Below are 21203 nucleotides of genomic sequence, written 5' to 3'. Positions count from 1 at the left end.
AAACCCAACAACTTAAGAACAATCCATGAATAAGCCAGGGCTGAAAAAGCTCCTTTGTTACATGCTCCTAGAAAGAGAGAATTTTCACACTTGATTTACAATACAGTAACTTTAGGTAACTCCAATTACTGTGGTGCTTTTTGAATCAGATGTGGTACAGAGAAGACAGCTGTGAACTAGAGTCCACAACTAGCTTACAAGAAACAGAAGTTTTGGGGATATATTAAGTGCATGGGTTTATAAATAGGGTATACAAAATGAACATTATTACTACTTCTTATAAGAAACTGTGAAGCAACACACTTATTAAAGGCACTACTGAAAAAATTATTAAATCAACCTGGTTCTAATGAGATCAAACGATTTAAATGACAAAGAAATCTTCATGATACATAAATATAAGATAGCTTTTTAAACAGGTTTTTGTCTTAATACAAATATACAGTATCTACAACACATATTTATGCAACCTTCCCTCCTCTCACATTTCTAACTGAGATCTGCTCCTGGGTCACCTTTTCCAGCCACAATTTGACGTTTGAGATAGAAATAAAAATAACTTTTTATTTTTTTAGAGTCTCACTGTCACCCACACTGAAATGCAGTGGCACGATCATAGCTCACTGCAGCCTCAAACTCCTGGACTCAAGCAACCCTCTAACCTCAGCCTCCCAAGTAGCTAGAACTATAGGCATGAACCACTGTACCCCGCTAATTTTTTCCAGTTTTTGTGGAGACAAGGTCTCACTATATTGCCCAGGCTGGTCTTGAACTCCTGGCCTCAAGCAATCTTCCTGCCTCAGCCTCCCAAAGTGCTGAGATTACAGGCATGAGCCATTACACCCAACCAAAAATAAAAATATTAACTAAACTAAGATGTAAAGTGGGAAAGGAAATCTGACATTACTAATTAGCACCGATTGAAATGTTAATTTTACTAGAATAGACATTTACGTAATAGAAGATGTACATCTGGATCTCTATAAATGGTAATCAATTTTTAAAATCTATCAATTTCAAACATCATCTGTGAAATAAGACATTATTCTGTAGAGTTAAATCATTCATCACAATCACTAGAGGCTCTAGACTAGAGTCAGGATGAAACAGGATCCAATACCCACTTGTGTTTAATTTTAGACTTTTCATGCCTCAGCTCACAAAAGAAAAAAAGCATAAATTTCCTTCTAAATTTCCATAGGCCTTCTGTAAACTCCACAGCTGCAGAGGTTAAATGGTCCAAATGACACATCATAAATGCAGGACAACTGAGTCTAGAATTAGCATCTTTAAAAGAATAATGTGGGGGGGGGGCATGATAGTATAATAAAAGTTAATATTTTACTTGAATAAGAACCTCTTTCTATAAATATATGGAAAGCATACCTTATTTTCTTTATATTTACTGAGATCTGCTATGCAGTATTCCTTAAATAATTTATCATAGTATTTCTTAGCAAGTCTCTTCTCCCTAGATCCATAAAAATATAAATATACATTTAGAAACTCAACCACGGTTTGCTACTTTCAAGTGATGTCAAAGAATACATATGACATAAATATTAAAGTTTTAAGAGAACTATTACTTACATGTGCATGGAATATCTGGATACTAACTATTAAAAGTGGTTCACTCAGGGAGGGAAATTGGAGAATGACAGTCACAAATGAGAAGGAGAATCACTCTTCACTGTTTACCCTTTGTAATGTTTGGATTTAAAAAAACATTTTCAGGTATGACTTTTCTCCAAAACTTTAAAAATTAAAGCAGCAGCATATAATAGCATATTACAAGATAACACACAATACTGTAAAAAATAATGTTTTTGAAGACTAAGTCAAACACTGAGAAGTCAGTTAAAACTGCCAAAAATTACCAAAAGAACCAAATAATCCTAGGTATGATTTTATGTCCTTGATTCTGAACTGTTCTATGAAGGGGCTGAACACCTTGACTAAGTGACAAAAAACCACTCAGAAAACAGGAGAAACAGGACTAAAGCATTTGATGCATTATGCCTCTGATGGCTAATTACCAAGTCATGTCCATTTCGTCCTCCTCATTCCATAGGAATCTATGATTTTCTCGTATAACATCCAAGTCTGTCTTGTCATTTTCCCTGGAAAACAGAACTTTTTCAATTTAATACAAAAACAAAAGTAGTCAAATTTAGGTTAAATAGCTCTGTGAGTTTTGGAAAATTTTATTAAAAATATAATACATGAATATAGTTCTTTTGTGAGTATATATATTTGTTCATATATTTATAAAAATACTTCAGTATTTTCCAAAGGTACTTATAAAAAACAGTACTATAGAAGCAAGTTAAATGGATAAGGAATCTGTCTGTAGCATTGGTTTCAATTATACAAATGGTGCTAAGTTACCAAAGCTAGAATGAGAAACCTGACTAAACACTAAATGAATAAAGAAAAGTGAATGAAAATAAGTTTCAGAATCTAACCAAAAGTCTATAAAACACCACTCTGCTGAGATTTAATTTTAAAAAATATGAAAAGTTTTCCATATCTCATTTTACTACAGTTTCCTAGGTAGAAGACTGAGTAAAGGAGGAAGAGAGCCAAAGGGATTGATCTTTCAAAATAAAATGCTAACTAACAGTCTGGGGGTTAAAAAAAAAAAAAAAAAAAAGTGATTATTGGGAGATACAGGGGAGATAAATTGGGGGTAAATGAGATGGTACTAAAGTTTCTCAGAGCGCTACCAACTCAGAAAATTGTTAGAGGGAAAAAAAAAACTCACATAAAACTAAGAAGTTCTAAGACCTGTGCACACTATAGCAGTACAATTCACAATTGCAAAGCTATGGAACCGACCGAAGGGCCCATTAACCAATGAGTGGATAAAGAAAATGTGGTGTGTGTGTATATATATATATATATATATATATACCAAGGAATATTACTCAGCCACAGAAAGGAATGAAAGGATGTCTTTTGCAGTAACTTGGATGGAGGAGGCCATTATTCTAAGTGAAGTAACTCAGGAATGGAAAACCAGATATCCTATGTTCTCATTGACGTGTAGGAGCTAAGCTATGAGGATGCAAAGGCAAAAGAGTCATATAATGGACTCTAGGGACTTAAGGCGGGGGAAGGCCGGGAGGGAGGTGAGGGATAAAAGACTACATTTTAGGAATAGCATACAGTGCTTGGGTGATGGGTGCACTAAAATCTCAGAAATCACCACTAAAGAAGTTATCCAGGCAACCAAAAACCACCTGTACCCCAAAAACTATTGAAATAAAAATAAAAATTAAAAAACCAAAAACAAGGCCAGGGGTGGTGGCTCACGCCTGTAATCCCAACACTTTGGGAGGCCGCAGATCAGCAGGTCAGGAGATCGATACCATCCTGCCTAACATCGTGAAGCCCCGTCTCTACTAAAAATACAAAAAAATTAGCCGGGCGTGGTGGCAGGCGCCTATAGTCCCAGCTACTCGGGAGGCTGAGGCAGGAGAATGGCGTGAACCAGGGAGACAGAGCTTGCAGTGAGCCGAGATCGCGCCACTGCACTCCAGCCTGGGCGACAGAGCGAGACTCCTTCTCAAAAACAAACAAACAAACAAAAAAAACCACAAAAACAATAACAAAACAAAACAAGAAGTTCTGACAGAAGAGTCAAACATGGGAAGGACTTTGATGTGCAAGAAATGCTAGAGTGAGATTTCTTGTTTACCTTTTTTAAAAAGCAATCCCAAACATTAAGGTCTAAAAATTTCCTTATTTCAAAGATCCTTGCCAAGAAGACACATGGTATACCTCACATATCCTTTTATCACCAGGGTTGTGCCCGGCTCAGCATGTATAGTCTACCTGAGGCCTGTTCAAAGATATTGGATTCATGAAGAGCTACTCAGTTAGGACCTGTGGATGGTATCTCTACCTTATAATATAAAAAAGAAACTGGGGCCAGGAGCGGTGGCTCATGCCTGTAATCCCAGCACTTTGGGAGGCCAAGGTGGGTGGATCACGAGGTCAGGAGTTCAAGACCAGCCTGACCAAGATGGTGAAATCCCGTCTCTACTAAAAATACAAAAATTAGCCAGGCACGGTGGCAGGAGCTTGTAATCCCTACTCGGGAGACTGAGGTAGGAGAATTGCTTGAACCACGGCAGCAGAGGTTGCAGTGAGCTGAGATCAAGCCACTGCTCTCCAGCCTGAGCAACAGAGTGAGACTCCATCTTAAAAAAAAAAAAAGGCAAACTGGAATAGAAAGCAGGGAAGAATGACAGAATCAGAAGGCACAGTAGCTGTGGGTCTTTGAAGTTCTCCATAACCCACATTCCCTTCTATGTAAACTTCCTGATACTTACCCCAAACGCTTGAAATCTTCTTTTTTGCCACCATAATATAAAATGTAGTCATTTACAAACTTTGTATGTCTTTGATACTGAAATGCAAAAAATTAAGGATTTTATTCTCTCAGGAGTTGTTTGGTGTCATAATATATTGCCGATTGGGGGTAAAAAAAGCATAGTATGAGTCTATTTAGTTTCTTTAAAAATATTCACCGCTGGGCACGGTGGCTCATGCCTGTAATCCCAGCACTTTGGGAGGCCGAGGTGGGTGGATCACGAGGTCAGGAGTTCAAGACCAGCCTGACCAAGATGGTGAAATCCTGTCTCTACTAAAAATACAAAATTAGCCGGGCGTGGTGGCGCACGCCTGTAATCCCAGCTACTCGGGAGGCTGAGGCAGGAGAATTGCTTGAACCTGGGAGGCAGAGCTTGCAGTGAGCCGAGATCAGGCCACTGCGCTCCTCCAGCCTGGGCAACACAGCGAGACTCTGTCTCAAAAAAGTAAACAAATAAATAAAAATAAAATATAAAAGTATTCACATAGTATACATGCTTATACATTCAGAAAATCTAGAAGGGTATATATTAAATTGTTGAAAGTGAAGATTGTAAAGTAGAGGCTTTCTTTTGAATATTTTTCAAGCATACACTACTCTTGTGATAAAAATATATCTCCATCTGGGGAGAAAGACAGCTTCTTATTCTATTGCTGAACTGCATATAGCCTCCTACCACCACTCATTCTAATAATCACAATATGAAAAATTTAAAAATTATAGTTTCTAAAAGTAGAGTAGAATTTATCTTTCATTATCATAAAATATAATTTATCTATTTTAGCAATGATAAAGCCTCTAAGTAGAAGATGCAACTTTTATAGTATGAAATCCTAACATTAAACTTTCAAAAAAAGCAAATATAAAAAATCAGTTTCTATATTGTCTTTTAAATTCAAAGAATAAAATGCCATGTTTACTTTCAAAGCAGTGTAACAAAATATATGAGCATTTTACTGTTTTAAAAAGCTCAACAGCTCTCTCTAGAGCCAAACATGCATATAATAGCTAACCTCGCCTTCTACAATACTCTGTGACTGTTACATTAAAGATATACAGTGATTTAATTGATCATAATGTGTACTAATAGACAATTTAATCAGACAGTGATATTTTCATATTGTAACAAACCAGTTACTATTTCAGGGGGAAAGAAAAAAGAAAGAGAGAGAGAGACAGAAAGAAAAGCCAAATATCTGGAGATCTGGATTCTAGCTCTCGATCTACCACTAACTGGTCACGTGACCATGGCAAGTCATGTAGCCTATTAGAGCTGGGGTCAGCAAACATTTTCTGCAAAGGGCCAGATGGTAAATATTTCAGGCTTTGCAAGCCATATGGTCTCTGTTGCAAATGCTCAGTTCTGCCATTTTAGCATGAAAGCAGCCAAAGACAACATATAAATGAAGCATGGCTGTATTCCAATATAATTTTATGTACAAGAACAGGTGGCGGGTGGAACTTTTGCTTCCGGGAAGATGGAGTAGGCAAAGATGTACTTCTCCCTATTCCTCATACTAACAACAACTAAAATCCTTGTACATTATATATCAAATATAAAAAGACTCTAAAAAGTAGAGGGAAGAAGGCATACCACTAGGGACCTCCTGAAGACCTACGGTATGACATGATAGCGAGTTCCCTAGGTTTTCTTTTTGTCTCATATATCCTAGATTTGGAGGTAAAGAAGCTGACAACCTGGAAACACCAACAGGCACGGACTAAAAAAGCCTCAATGAAAGCCTGTTCTCTCTAACCAAATGACCAAGAGTCAGTTTAGCAAGACAACTTTTAGACAATAACTACTTTACTCTTGTCAAACAACCCAAAGAAAACTGTGGCTCCCAGTCAGAATCGCAATTATTAAAAAGTCAGGAAAAAACAGATGCTAGCAAGGTTGTGGAGAAACAGGAACGCTTTTACACTGTTGATGGGAATGTAAAATGGTTCAACCATTATGGAAGACGATGTGGCAATTCCTCAAGGATCTAGAACCAGAAATATCATTTGATCCAGCAATCCCATTACTGGGTATATACCAAAAGGAATATAAATCATTCTATTATAAAGATACATGCACATGTGTGTTTATTGCAGCACTATTCACAATAGCAAACACATGGAACCCATTCAAATGTCCATCAATGATAGACTAGATAAAGAAAATGTGGTACATATACACCATGGAATACTATGCAATCACAAAAAGAAACGAGATCATGTCCTTTGCAGGGACATGGATGAAGCTGGAAGCCACCATCCTCAGCAAACCAACACAGGAACAGAAAACCAAACACCACATGTTCTCACCCATAAATGGGAGCTGAACAATGAGAACACATGGACACAGGGAGGGGAACAAAACACACTGGAGCCTGTGGGCAGGGAAGGGCGAGGGTGACGGGTTGACAGGTACAGTACACCACCATGGCACATGTATACCCTATGTAACAAATCTGCATGTTCTGCACATGTATACCAGAATTTAAAGTAATAAAATAAAATAAAGAAAAAATAAAATAAAATAAATCCTCAAACACAAAACAAAAAACAAACAAAAAAACTGTGGCTCCACCTCCACCTATGCCAGAAAAGGAGTGTCTATACTTTCACTCTCACCAGGCTCTAACTAGGTGCCCCCAATGCAGTGGGTGTCAGAGAAGGCAGAGCAAATGTTTAAATGCTAAAGGAACAAACGGCAGATGAGATCCATGGAAAAGCTAAGCTACTAGGTTAGGAGATAAGAGGAATAAATCAATTAGTGACACAATGGTACTTCTATAACTTAAAGAAAAATATTGGAATAACACAGTGAAACAGATGATTACAGGTACGGGGCGTATCAAATTGACACTGTCTCCTTCTCCCAATTCTGATCACAGCAATAAATACCCAAAGATACTTCAGTTCTTGCTTGGTCTCTCTTTAATTCTCCAATATTCTCAACAGCAGTATGGATGGCCAGCGTAGCGGTTAAGCATCATTAGCCAGTCTTATTAAAAAACTGAGTTGAGAAATGGCTATAACCAGAAGGCAGGGTTTATCTTAAAGATAGCTTTAAGTCATGCCTAAAAATTAAAGCCATGGCAGGCCTGAGGACAGTCCACAGGCAGGCCTCATTTTATTTCTACTTTTTCCTTAGATCCAGGGACAGGCTGGATAGACCTAATTTTAAATACAAGTTTTGTAGAGACCTTAAATAGCAAAGAACTAGGTAGGAAAAGCATAAATTAAAATGAGACTAAAGATAAGTATACGAAAAGGAAATGTTGAAAGCTTGAAAAAACAATTAGGAAAATATATTTGCAGATTCATGTACTTTATAAACCTATTTATAGAGTACTAGTAATATGTTTCATTATTTTTGTTTCTAAATCTTTCCTATATATTAGTAAAAGAGAATTGTACCCAAAAGTATAAATGGCAAAATCCTACATCACTAAATACTTATCTTTAAAAATAAAAAGGCCTATTTGACTTCACAAAATTTTATAAAACAAAAAAGCAGATTTTAAAATATTCTACTAGTTATAAAAATCTGGAAATACAAAAAGGATACAGCATCCATAGCTATGAGATGAAACCTTCTATTTCTTGCTTCTTCCCTGTTAAAACAAATTTTTTAAAGAAAATTCAAAATGTCTATATTCAAATTAACATAATCAAATCTTTTAGTCCATAGTTGATGAAGCAACTTAAACCAAGAAATAGAATTGACATTGAAATACCATACCTATCCAGCAATTCCGCTGCAACTTGTTTATGGGCCACCTTTCCATGCTTTTCTTTCTGAAATGGTTTTTGGAGCAGTAAGTCATCTTCAACTGTCCTGGTATATAAGAAGAAAATAAGAGTTCATTTTTTCCAAAGGTTATTTTCTAATTCTTTGTATTTTCATAATTGGAATATACTTTAAAGAATGTAAGTCTTAGCTTTAAGGAGACTCACTGATCTTTAACAAGATATTTTACATTTCCTTAAATAGCTTAATTAATACCTTAACGTTAATACCCATAACATGGGGAAGATGAAACTAACAAAAGCATGGACTCTAGTGTCATATCACCTAGGTTCCTGATTCAAATCCTAATTCTGTCAATTACTACTTTAATCTTAATAAGACTCGATTATATATCTCTTTGTTTCTTAATTTCTCTATCTGTAACACAGTGATAAGGAAGTTTCTGGTAATTAATAATAAGCAAAAAGCAAGGCTGATTATAGAGAAAACAAACCATAGATCAAGCTCATCCAACCTGTGGGCCTCATGTGGCCCAGGATAGTTTTGAATGTGGCCCAACAAAAATTTGTAAACATTAACACATTTGTTCACAATTTTTTTTAACCTCATTGGCTATCATTAGTGTATTTTATGCAGACCCAGCACTGCTCCAGGCCAACAGTGTGAGCCAACAGACTCAACAATTGTGTGTGCTCCACTGTAGTGTGCGGCCCAAGACAATTCTTCTTCTTCCAATGTGGCTCAGGGAAGCCAAAAGATTGGACACCCTGCCATAGACGATCAGCCCTAGTTACAGTGATGAATATAATCCTGGAGCAGAGTATCCAACTAGATTTGCTCAAATTCTGTTCTTACAAAGTAATATTTTTGAATGAAAAATCTAGAAAATGTAAAGCATCAAAAATGTAATTTATTATAATTAGTACTATCCTTTGAGTTATCACAAAGACTGAGTATCCTACAAAAATGTTCAGACACTGTGAGTATGCCTAATATATTGCTCTCAGGGTGAAACGATAAGCCAATTTCTGTAAGTTTGCTTAGCAAAAATTAGTCAACAGCCTGGTGTGTAAGTCTGGTTAGTATACATCAGTCAACTACTCCTGAGTCAAAGTATAAAACTGAGTTTCTATGCACTGAAAGCTAAGAACAATGCTCCTACGCACAGCAGCACAGCAGCTCCACCAAGACATATCCTGCTTATAATGCACAGGCTTTATGTGCTAAGAGTTCTTGTTTCTTGCAATTCAATAAAACCTTCCTTGAGTTTCTTCCCATGACCTCTTAGTCTGCTCATTCATGTATCCATAAGAACTGTGCTGCATTATACTTTCATCCTCCATATTAACTTCACTTTGAAGGCAAGTACTGGCAAGAGACCACCATTCAAGCCCCTTCTGAGCTACATTTGCAAATAAACAGTCCTTGACAGTTGAATGAAAAATATATGCAATGAAAAGGTTTCACTGATTTCTGAAAAGATTCCAGAAATCTGAAACTCTTCTTTCCCTTTCAATAAACCCCTTCGCAGAATTAATGTTTTATTTTTCCCACAATTGTTCTCCAATTTTTAATCAACGTATTAATTTAATGAAAACTTCACTAGAGCAATTGTCTTCACATGTAAACACAATTCAAAAATTTCACTCTTAGTTATTTATGCTTCATATTAATCTAGAAAGGATGTGAAAAACAGATCAATAAAAAAAAGTACTTACCTTGTTTTCCTTTTGCTGGATTCTCCACAGTGTTCATCATCACTAAAATCAGAATCGTAGCCTCCATGACCATGCATCTGTAAAGGAGTACAAAGCTATTTAGAATCCAGGTTGCCAATTGTCCAGGAAACAGAATAATTAAAAAATAAGTTAGTTTTCAAGGATCATTGTGGGCAGATTCCTGTTCACCGGCCATCTAGCCATCTAAAACTTTCATTCACTTTTAAATAAGAGACACACCTTTCAGAAAATGCATCAACATTTTACACCCTTAATTGTCATTAGGTGAACAAAGAAGGCTACTCTTTGATCTTTTCACTGAAAACCAGGCCTAGAAGCTGCAGTGACTGCTTACAAGGTTTGGCAATGCTTCACTTTTGATTCAGAGTAGTAGTAATCACTGTGTGTTTATCACCAACTTTGTTCCAGACATTTGTGTTAAGTACTTTACAAACAATGCTTCTAATTCTGCAAGTTAGAAAGTTATCTTCATTTAGGAAAGAAGTAATCAAAGTAAAGTAAATCTATTTTACAAATCCAGTAAGTGGCTAATCTGCTCTACTTGATTCTTGTGCCCACAATTTCAACTACTCCAGATTTCCTCTCTGGAATATGATTTACTACATTCCAGGAGAATTACAGTACTTATGAACAGTACATCATCAATTGATGAAAATTTTCCTGTAATCTTTTTCAACATATGTAGAGATTTCCATTTTCTTTTGAGTTTCTTTAAGGTAAACCACCTTTCCCTTTGGACTAGTCAGCCTTCTCTTGTTTCATTTTATTTATCTAGTTATTTTTGGAGAGTCTTGCTCTGTTGCCCTGGCTGGAGTGCTGTGGCACCATGATGGCTCACAACATCCTCAACCTCCTGGGCTCAATTGATCCTCCCACTTCAGTCTCTCCAGGCTGAGACTATAGGAATGCACCACCACACCTGTCAAACTTTAAAAAAATTTTTTTTTGTAGATAAGGGGTTTCATCATGTTGCCCAAGCTGGTCTCGAACTCCTGGGCTTCAGCAATCCATCCACCTCAGCCTCCCAAAATGCTGGGACTTCATTTTTGAACTGAAACTCTTACAAATGCTGGAAGACGTCAGTTGTCACTCAATTGTATTGGAAGAAGTTCCTGGTTCCAGCTTTACACTGAATTTGGAACACACACTAAGATGGATGGATGGATTATTTGACTATTTGATGTCACAAATAACTAATTTACATGGCTGGAAGGAACAGTCCAGGTTAAATGATATATCAAATTATTAAAACTAATATAACGACAGCAAGTGCAGCAGGAAAAAGAGGAAAGAATTCCCTAAACTTCATTGCATTGGATCTATGATAAACGACGTTTCTAGTCCTAGCTACCCTGAATAAGTCATTTCATCTCCCTGGACTTCATCTATTAAATAAGGTAGCTACGAGAAATAATCTTTAAGTTGTTTAAATCTTAAACAACCTTTAAAGTCTGTAACTCCACTTTCAAACTTAGGTGTGTGGGTATATACCTCTCTTCTCTGTCCCACTAAAATCCTAGAGGAAGATGCTAGTTAAGGTTGGAGACGAAGGTTAGAAAGCCACAGTTCCAACTCTACCCTCCCTTACATCTGTTATTGCCTTACACACCTGGATTTTACACCCTTTTTTAGGTCAACTCCAGCTGTCTTATCACATCTGTTCAAGCCATATTGTTCTCTCACTCTTTGTCCTATGTCCTCACTTTCTTTCCATCTTGATCGGGGACAGCTGTAGCATGGAGTTTAGAGATATATTCTGAGATCAGCCTACTAGAATTCACAGCCTGGCTCTGCACTTTCCATTTGTCTTTCTTTGGGCCTGTTCCTTAACCTCTCCAAGACTCAGTGTCCTCATTTATAAAAAGAGGCTAGTAAGATGACTGACCTCATAGGAATAGAGATTAAATGAGTTACCTCATCTAAAGGGTTTTATCGTTGTCTTCTATAGTGAAACCCAGTAAATGTTAACTATCATCATCATCATCTTGTCCCTCGCCCCAGGACACCACTTCCTACTCTTGCTCCTACTCTCCCATTTCTTTATTAGCTGGCCGCTCCATCCAACCCATACCTTTCTTAACTCACTGGTTGAACTAAAAAGCTCTCACTCACTTCAGGCTACGAATCAACTGACAAGAGCCGGCAGAAACTCAAGAACGGAGATGCCAGGTGTCTCCAGAATCTGTCATCCAAAACAAAACCAAACAAAACCCGACAATCAACTAGTACTATATGAAAAGCAAGTTTTGAGGTCCTTCTCCCTGATGCCAAATATACCCACAGCCCTCGTCACACACCCTTTCCCTTCCTCCCTGTGTGCCAAGTTCGCCCCCGGAATCGTCGTTTCCTTCTTTCCCGGCAGCTGCAGCGACGACCCACAGCCTGAGAGAGCCGCTGCAGGACAGGTCCCATGCGCCCGGCCGCGCAGCCTCCCCACAACCGCCGCCGCCGTCGCCCGCTACCCGCCTCTCCCTACGGGTCCCGACTGGGCACTACTTCCGGTCCTATACGACCACGTGTTACATCTAAATGGCACCGTCGCCCGAGTGCGCCGATCTTGTGCTACAGCCAGAACAGCTCCGGGAAACAAGGGCAGCGGGAGAAACGGCCCGGAAGGGACGAAGAAGCTCTCGGCTTTCGCCAAGTCGCGGCTCCCAGTTTTTCCCTGGACCGCCTTCCTTTCCCCTCTAGGGAATCCGGCATCTAGTACTGCTGGCACTGCTTGCTGCTCAGCCCACGGCTCTCATTTGAAAATATATTTTGTTTTACCCTGCCTATCACCTGCAGTCCTCTCTCTAGTAACCTTAGTAACGCCTCCTCGGAGGATCTTCGCAGAGCATCTCATCAGCGCTTCATTTAAGCCTCTCCCTCCTTCCCCCAGTAAAACAGTTCTCATAATTAGAACAAAAATATCTTTCCATCGTTTCACCACCCACACAATAGATACCATTCCAAAAGTAGTGCTGATGGCAGAAGAGCTCATCGAATTTGTAAGGAAAGAAAGAATAGGGAGGAGAGATTTCTCAGGGTTGAGGATTCTCTGCCGACAAGCGACCTGGCACGTGCGAAAAGGGATCCAAAATAGAATCTTAAAAAGAAGAAGGAAGGCAGGAAAAGTTGGATTATTTTAAGCGCCTCTAGGTTCTTCCTGTGCTTTGCCTTTTCTACATCATGACGCCCCACTCTTTCCAGTCTAGTTGCTTGGTTCATGTCTTGTCTTTCGCTGCCATTAGCAGCTATTCATTTTTGCTTCCTCCTCAGTACCCAAAACGGTGCCTTGGAAATCACAAGTGCTAATTAAATATTTGTTGAATTGAACTGGCACGCTTCTGGCTTTTACAGTGGGCCCTTTTTAGAGACAACCTTGGCACTTAATGCACACTCATTTTACATCTTTTACCCTAAACAGTAGATAACGATATCCTTATCAGTTCAAGTCTCTAACCCCGACAATAAATTATGGATACATTCTGCTTTACCCATTGCAGTGAATGTGATCTTAAAAGGCTATAAGATAAATTAAATTATTGTAAATTAAATTATTCCAAAATGCAATCAGATTATACTTCAACAAAAACATTTACTAAAAAAAGTTAAAGCAACAGGAAGCCTTAGAATTTAACGTTATAGTATATTGAATTATTTTGTCAAGCAGTTTCTTTTCTGGTAAATATATAATTATTTTATTATTAATAAAATTAAACAGACCTATACCTCGTATCCAATTTCCTTTCTATCCATATTTGACATTTATTAGCATTTTTCTACCATCCCTAACATCTTCTTGTTTGTTGCTTCATTTTACTCTTCCAGCAACCCTGTGCTGCTGTGTTGTTAGCCTCATTTCACACATGAGGAAGAGAGGCACAGAACCTAAAGCCAAAAACCTGGTGAGGGTCAAGAACTGGGTAGTATTTGTCTCTGCCTCTCTGCAAGACCCAGTTTCTCTCTCTCTCTTTCTCTTTCTCTCTCTCCCCCACTTCATGGATTGTGTGGGAAGTAGCTTCTGGTTCCAACATTTCTAAGAATTTCATATCTGTTGCTACCAGTCCATTCAGTCAAAGATTTCCATTTTTTACTTTGAGACAGCAGTTACTGAAAAAGAGTAAATAGAAAATATATATTAGGCATAGATTGCATGATCTGAACTAAAAATAATACAGGATAGAAAACCTACCTGCTTAGGAAATCTCAAGTTCACAATTATAGCTCAACAACAATAAAAAACACAAACATTTATTAAGTGCCTACTCTGGGCAGGACACTGTCCCAGACATCAGAGTTACAGGCATGTAACAGCAACTCCTTACCTTGAAGGTTGACTAGTAAGAAAGACAATATATGGAGTAACTACAACAATATATTCTATCATATGCCAAGTGTCTAGTAAGTGCATGAACCTGTTGTTCCTAATTTATAAAATGTTATTTCAACGGATATGAAAAATTTAAATGTGCACTAATGCTGTGTAACTCAAAGCAACAAAATACTATATTAAGTATGTGGTGAGGATGAGGGAAGTTGGGTGATGATGGTGGTGATAATACCAAGTAACAATTCTAATATAAACTATGAATGTGCATTTTTTAAAATTCAAGACCAAGTCTCACTCTGTCACCCAGGTTGGAGTGTAGTGGCATGATCTTGGCTCACTCCAACCCCTGCCTCCTGGGTTCGAGCAATTCTCCTGTCTCAGCCTCCCAAGTAGCTGGGACTACAGGCGCACACCACACCCAGCTAATTTTTTTTTTTTTTTTTAGTAGAGACGGGGGTTTCACCATGTTGGTCAGGCTGGTCTCGAGCTCCTGACCTCAGGTGATCCACCCACCTTGGTTTCCCAAAGTGCTGGAATTACAGGCATGAGCCACCACGCCCAGCAAATGTGCATTCTTTTCTTTTCTTTTTTTTTTTTTCTTTGAGACAGAGTCTCACTTCGTCACCCAGGCTGAAGTATAGTGGTACCATCTCAGCTCAACCTCCACCTCCTGGGTTCAAGCCATTCTCCTGCTTCAACCTTCCCAGTAGCTGGGACTACAGGTGTGAACCACCATGTATTTTTAGTAGAGACAGGGTTTCACCATGTTGGCCAGGCTGGTCTCGAACTCCTGACCTCAAGTGATCCCGCTGCGGCCTCCTAAAGTGCTGGGATTACAGGCATGAGCCACTGTGACCGGCTGAATGTGCATTCTACTAATACTGTATGTCTTTGAGAAGACTGCATTTTCCAAAAATATACCAATATATACCATTATATACCAAATATACCAATATATCCCATTAAACATGTTCTTTTTATAATATGATGCTAACACTTCTCTATGGTAAGCTAATACCTATGGCCACAGCTTTGAATCTGGGCATGTCAGTGACTACAGCAGAAGTAATGCTAAGAGACTTCTGAGGCTAAGTTGTAAAAGGTGATAGAGCTTCTGCCTGGGTTTGTCACTCTACTTCTTTAGCTGACATGGAGTGGAGCAGAGATGAAGTAACCTCACTGAGTCTCACCCAGATTGCAGATTAATAATCAGAGTAAGTATTATTTTTTCAAGCCACTAAGCCTTGAGGTTGTTTGTTATATACCAATTAATATCCAGAACCATCTGCTCTCTCACTTAACCTCCATAACATTTGATGAGACCTCAGCCACGCTGGGCTTTCTTTGTTTCTTCAACATGCATGCCTCTTCAAATTTACCACTTCCTCTACCCGGCATGGTCTTCAACCCTTTCTCTTTGCCTCCCTAACTCCTCTTTATCCTTCAAAACTCAACTTAGGTGAAGGAAAGGCCTTTTATGAGCACCTCTCCCACAGACTAGATAGGATTACTGATAATATGCACATTACTTTCCATTGCACTTAGCTACATACAGAGTAATAATTTAGCCCTGTTTCCCTCACTGAGATGCAAGCTCCACAATGGCAGGAAGCTTACCTCTTTTTTTCAGTGTGGAATCCCCAGTGCTCAGCACAGTGCCAGACACATGATAGGTGCTCAGAATATTTATTGAACAAATGAAGTAGGTACTATTATTATCCCCATTGTACAATAAGAAAACAGATTTTTAAAAAATTATATAACACTTCCAGAGTCATGAGCAGGCAAATGGGGGCACAAATATAACTGACTTCAAACCTCACACCATATATATATGATATGGTTTGGCTCTGTGTCTACCCAAATCTTATGTTGAATTGTAATTCCCAGTGTCGGAGGTGGGGCCTGATGGGAGGTGATTGGATCATGGGGGTGATTTCTAATGGGTTTAGCACCATCTCCCTAGTGCTATCTTGTGATAGAATTCTTAAGAAATCTGGTTATTTAAAAGTGTGTAGCACCTCCCTCTTTGCTCTCTTTCTCCTACTGCTGCCATGTAAGACATGTCTGCTTCCTCTTCACCTTCCACCACAATTGTAAATTTCCTGAAGCCTCCCCAGCCATGCTTCTTGTGCAGCCTGTAGAACTGTGAATGAATTAAACCTCTTTTTTTTTTTTTTAAACAAATTACCTAGTCCCAGGTAGTTCTTTATAGCAATGTGAGAACTAATACTAAATATATACATATACACACACACACACACATATGTATATATAGAGAGAAATAGGTAGGGAGGGTGTGTTATCTCTCTGTTGCCCAGGCTACAGTGCAGTGGCATAGTCATGGCTCACTGCAACCTCAACTCCAAGGCTCAAGCAATCCTCCCACCTCAGCCTGCTGAGTAGCTGGACCATAGGCTGTTGCCAGCACACCTGCCTATTTGAAAACATTCTGTAGAGACAGGGTCTCACTATGTTTCTCAGGCTGATCTCACACTTCTAAGCTCAAGCTATTCTCCCACCTCGGCCTTCCAAAGTGCTGGGATTACAGGTGTGAGTCACAGTGCTTAGCCCAAAGCTCACACTATTGACCACCATACATATTGCCTTTCAATAAGGCCCATGGTGGTTTGTGATACTTAAAAAAATTAGAAATTATTTTTATGGAGGAAAGGTACCAGATAAATTGAGACAGAGGGATTAGTAAGAGGCAGGAAAGGCTTTGTAGAGGAAGTGGGACTTAAGCTATGACTTAAATGTAGATCTTAAGAGGAGAGGAGATGAAAGGAGGGGGCAGTCAAGGCAAGGGAGTTTCGGTAAAAGATTAGAGGTGGAAATATCCACAGGTTCCTTAGGGGAATTTGAGTAGATCACTTGAGCTGGAGAAGAATTTTTGAAAAGGATTAGTGAAAGAAAGATCAGAAAGAGAGATTAGAGCCAGATTTGGGGCATTCTTAAATGCTAGGGTGCAGAGATTAGTTTAGAGCTAGGGAAGTATTGTAAAGAATACAGTGGTGGTTTGGACTGGTAGATATCTGAAATCGAATTTATATATAAATCCTGGCTCTGCCATTTACCAGCTATGTGACATTGAGCATCACTTAATGTTCTTCAAGTTTTCATCGTCTTCTGTAAAATGGGAATAATGACAGTAACTACTTCACAGTAGTCTTGTGAGAATCAATTAGAGGTTGCATTTAAAGTGTTTAGGCTAGTGCCTGGCACATGGTAAGACTTAAATGTTCAGTAAATGTTCACTTAAATGTTCACTATTGTTTTAAAGAGGAGGCAATATAGATAGAGTGCAGGAAGTGGTGGGAATGGAAAAGGAAAATTTCATTTAAGAGTGAGTTGAAGAAATAAGTGATAAAAGATATGAGTCACTGGGTATAGGGCACAAAGGATACAGAAGTGAAAGGTGCCTCCAAAACTGAAGACACTGAAATAACATAAGTGCCTCTGATGAAAATGGAGGAGGTGACTAAAAAATTACATTGTCTTGGGGAAATGATAAGTTGGCTTCAAATGGGGATTTGACACTACAACAAAACACACAAACGATTAAAGTACCTCTTCCAAGCAAAAGTGTGATGCTTGCAGACTTCGTTTTTAGCATACTCTACTTCTTCATTCTTCACCTGTTCATCTTTTTATAGGTCCTCACTCCTATCCATCACTTCTCCCCCACCAACCCCCAAAATGTTATTGTTCCTTTCCCCCTCAAAGGCTGCTCTGGGAAACAGTAAAGAACCGTACTTTAAAGTCAACTAGACCTGCATTCTGCTATGCACTAGCTAGGAGAACTTGGGTAACTCGTTTGATATTCACATCTATAAACGGGGATAATAACAGTTCCTATCTCATAGAGGGTTGATGAAATTTAAAATGAAACGATACAAGTGAAATGCTTAGCATAATGTGATGCCTCATTCATAGTAAGTACATAATAAATGCTACTTGAGAAAATAATTAGAAAAAGTTTAACAATTAACTGTTTCTCAAATACAGTCCAGAAACAGACCTATATACATAATTTAGTCCTATGATTAATGGTATAGGGTTAAGTATAGTTTTTTCAATAAATAGACTCAAGTCAACTGAATAATACAGTAAAAAAATGGATTTCTACCTCACACTGTATACAAAAGTCAATTTCTAGGAAAATATCTTCATGATATGATAACTTCTTTAGGGCAAGAAAAATGTTCTTAAATAGGACACACAGGGAGTTAATCATAAGGAACACAAAATAAAGAACTTCTGTTCACTTAAAATACTGTATTAAGAAAATGAAAAGTTAAGACACAGGGTGGGAGAAAATATCTACAATATGTATATCCAACAAATTATCAGAATATATAAAAATCTTTAAAAATCATTACATAAAAGACAGCCCAAGAGGCGTAGTTGCTCATGCCTGTAATTCCAGCACTTTGGGAGGCCAAGGTGAGTGGGTCATTTGAGGTCAGGAGTTTGAGACCACCCTGGCCAACATGGTGAAACCCTGTCTCTACTAAAAATACAAAAAGTACCCGGGCATGGTGGCACACACCTGTAATCCCAGCTACCCAGGAGGCGGAGGCCCGAGAAACACTTGACATAGGAGGCGGAGGTTGCAGTGAACCAAGATTGCACCACTGCATTCCAGCCTGGGTGACAGAGTGAGACTCGGTCTCAAAGAAAAAAAAAAAAATTACATAAAAGACAGAAATCTAATAGAAAAATTCTCAAAAGACTTGACCAGAAAATATACACACAAAAGATAGCCAAATGACCAAGGCACATAAAACAAAGTGCTCATCTTTACTAGTTATCAGATAAATATCAAGTACACACACCACTACCACTACACACCCATCAGAATGGCTCAATGGAAAATACAGATCTGGTGTTGGAGAAGATGTGGCATGACTGTGATTCTTATATGCTGGTGATAGGAGTGTAAATTGGTACAGTTACCTTGGTAAAGATGTTTGATAGTACCTTGTACCTACTAATGCTGATCGTGCCTATCCTAGGTTTCCACAGTTCCACTCCTCAATGTATTTCCAACAGAGAAGTGTATATGTATTCACTGAAAGACCAGAACAAGAATGTTCGTAAGAGCTCTATTTGCATATAAAAATCCAGAAACAACCCAAATGTCCATCAGCATTAGAATAGTTAAGTAAATGGTGGTTTATTTGCACAGTGGAATACTATGCAGTGATGAAAATCAACAAACTACGACTACGTACAACAGCATGGATGAATTTCATGAGTATTGAGCTGAGCAAAAGCAGCATTACATATGCAAAAGAGTACATACAACAAGATCCCATTTTTATAAAAGACAAAACTAAATAAACAAAATGACAACTATGTGAGGTAATGTATATATTAGCTAGCTAGATTTAGTCATTCCACATTGTATATGTACTTTGAAGCAATATGTTGTACAGGGTAAATACTTATAATTGTATATATCAATTCAAACAAACAAACACAAGTAATCTATCTTTTTCCAAGTTAGGATAGTGGTTTCCCTGATGAGGGGAGGGGAAGGGACTACAAAGGAATACAAGGAAGAAGGGTGGCTTCTGAGGACATGGCAAAGTTCTGTTTCTGGTCCTGGTGTTGGTTACATGAGTGGTTCATTCACAACCATAATTTGTGCACTTTTATGTGTGAGTGTGATAGTCAATAAAAAGTTTACATTAAAAAACTTACTTGCTCCTAGAGGTTTTTAAAACTTTGGTAAATGAAAGTTTTGGTGATTTAAGCAACTTCAGGCATGAAAGGAAGTGGATAGTTGGAATTTTCTGGGGCCTTGGACATTATGTCACATAAGTGCTTACATCCTCAAAGACAAATTTCCTGTAGGCATTGAGACAGAGGCCCGTGGGAGCTCTGTAAATGCTGAGAAAGACTCTAGTCAGCATCCAAAGGACTGAAAGTGCCCGGGCCTTGAACACTTGGCAAGGTCAGCCCGCACTTTCTGTACAATTATAAGCTCAGATCTGGAAAGAGGTAGCGCCACACCTGCATAGTAAAGCTCTGTCCTTGAATAGAGACAACACAGCCCAATAGTGATCTGCAAGCTGGCCAAAGGTCAAGCCCTTGCTTATGGAAATGCCTGGAGCAGGCTGCCAGAGAGGTTGCACTGCACAAATCCTGTGCCTGGAATGGACATTGGGAAGCAAAAGTGGAGAGACAGCAGTATACCAATTAGCCAAATGAATTGATTGTCATTTTTGGCCTGCTCCCAGGAGATGAGAACAGAGACAGGATGTCTGGTAAACCCCTCTCTGAGACAGTTGTGGATAAGGAGGCTTGTGATTAAGAGATAGGGAGACACTTACCGGGTCAGATGAGACGAGAGGCAGAAACCAGGAACGCTAAACATCACTGGGAAACTGATGCTCTTATTTTCTGTCATATAATATCTGCAGGTATGAAGGTTTCATGCCTCCCTTAGGAAAATGCAAAGTGAGGAGACCTACTGTAATGATCAAGGTTGAAGAGTGCTGTGTCTCTGGATCATTCCTCAAGGCCTCAATGGGCCTGGGGCTGAAATCATGGGAAAGACATCATTCTCATCTTCAAGACTCACCTCTAGGTAGGACACAGACACAGAAACAAGTAATTACAATACAATGGGGTGGGCAGTAATAGGAATAGGCCCAGAAAGCTACAGGGGCACAAGGGAGGAGCCCCTAATCCTAAGAGAGAGCAAGGAAAGGCTTCAGAGACAGAGGACTTTACACTTGTGTTCACAATGCTGAAAACACAGTTTAACTCTGGGCTTCAAATTGTGCTGCCTTTGTGTCCAAAGGAGAGGGAGATATAGGACTTCCTTTCAGGCCTCCTACACTCACCAGTGATGCCCCACAGCCCCTCTCCCTATATAAGGTATAAGCAAGCTCCAAGTAGGAGTTGACCATATCACATGATTTCACAATTTATGAACACCAAGTTGACCATGCAGAGAGTGTGCTGGGATGATCAAGTAAAATGTCCAGTGAAGTGGGTCATGTGTTTAAGGATACA

At 38.8% G+C, this 21203-nt stretch overlaps 1 protein-coding gene across 1 annotated transcript in view; it reads right to left on the bottom strand.

The window, feature by feature from the left end:
- The window catches only part of FRA10AC1 (fragile site, folic acid type, rare, fra(10)(q23.3) or fra(10)(q24.2) candidate 1), a 33269-nt gene extending 20931 nt beyond the window's left edge, over window positions 1-12338 (bottom strand). Inside the window, exons 1-7 of the mRNA XM_011988467.1 lie at window positions 12157-12338; window positions 9839-9915; window positions 8112-8207; window positions 7938-7983; window positions 4338-4414; window positions 2037-2120; window positions 1387-1471 (exon numbers count right to left, since the gene is read on the bottom strand). Coding sequence (XP_011843857.1) covers window positions 1387-1471; window positions 2037-2120; window positions 4338-4414; window positions 7938-7983; window positions 8112-8207; window positions 9839-9915 — 465 coding nt within the window. The 5' untranslated portion in view covers window positions 12157-12338. The remainder of the gene's footprint in view (window positions 1-1386; window positions 1472-2036; window positions 2121-4337; window positions 4415-7937; window positions 7984-8111; window positions 8208-9838; window positions 9916-12156) is intronic.
- Window positions 12339-21203: the final 8865 nt, after the last annotated feature.

Source organism: Mandrillus leucophaeus, unplaced genomic scaffold (genome assembly GCF_000951045.1).
Source record: "Mandrillus leucophaeus isolate KB7577 unplaced genomic scaffold, Mleu.le_1.0 Scaffold331, whole genome shotgun sequence".
NCBI lineage: Eukaryota > Metazoa > Chordata > Mammalia > Primates > Cercopithecidae > Mandrillus > Mandrillus leucophaeus.
This window is presented reverse-complemented; position numbering and strand designations above follow the sequence as displayed.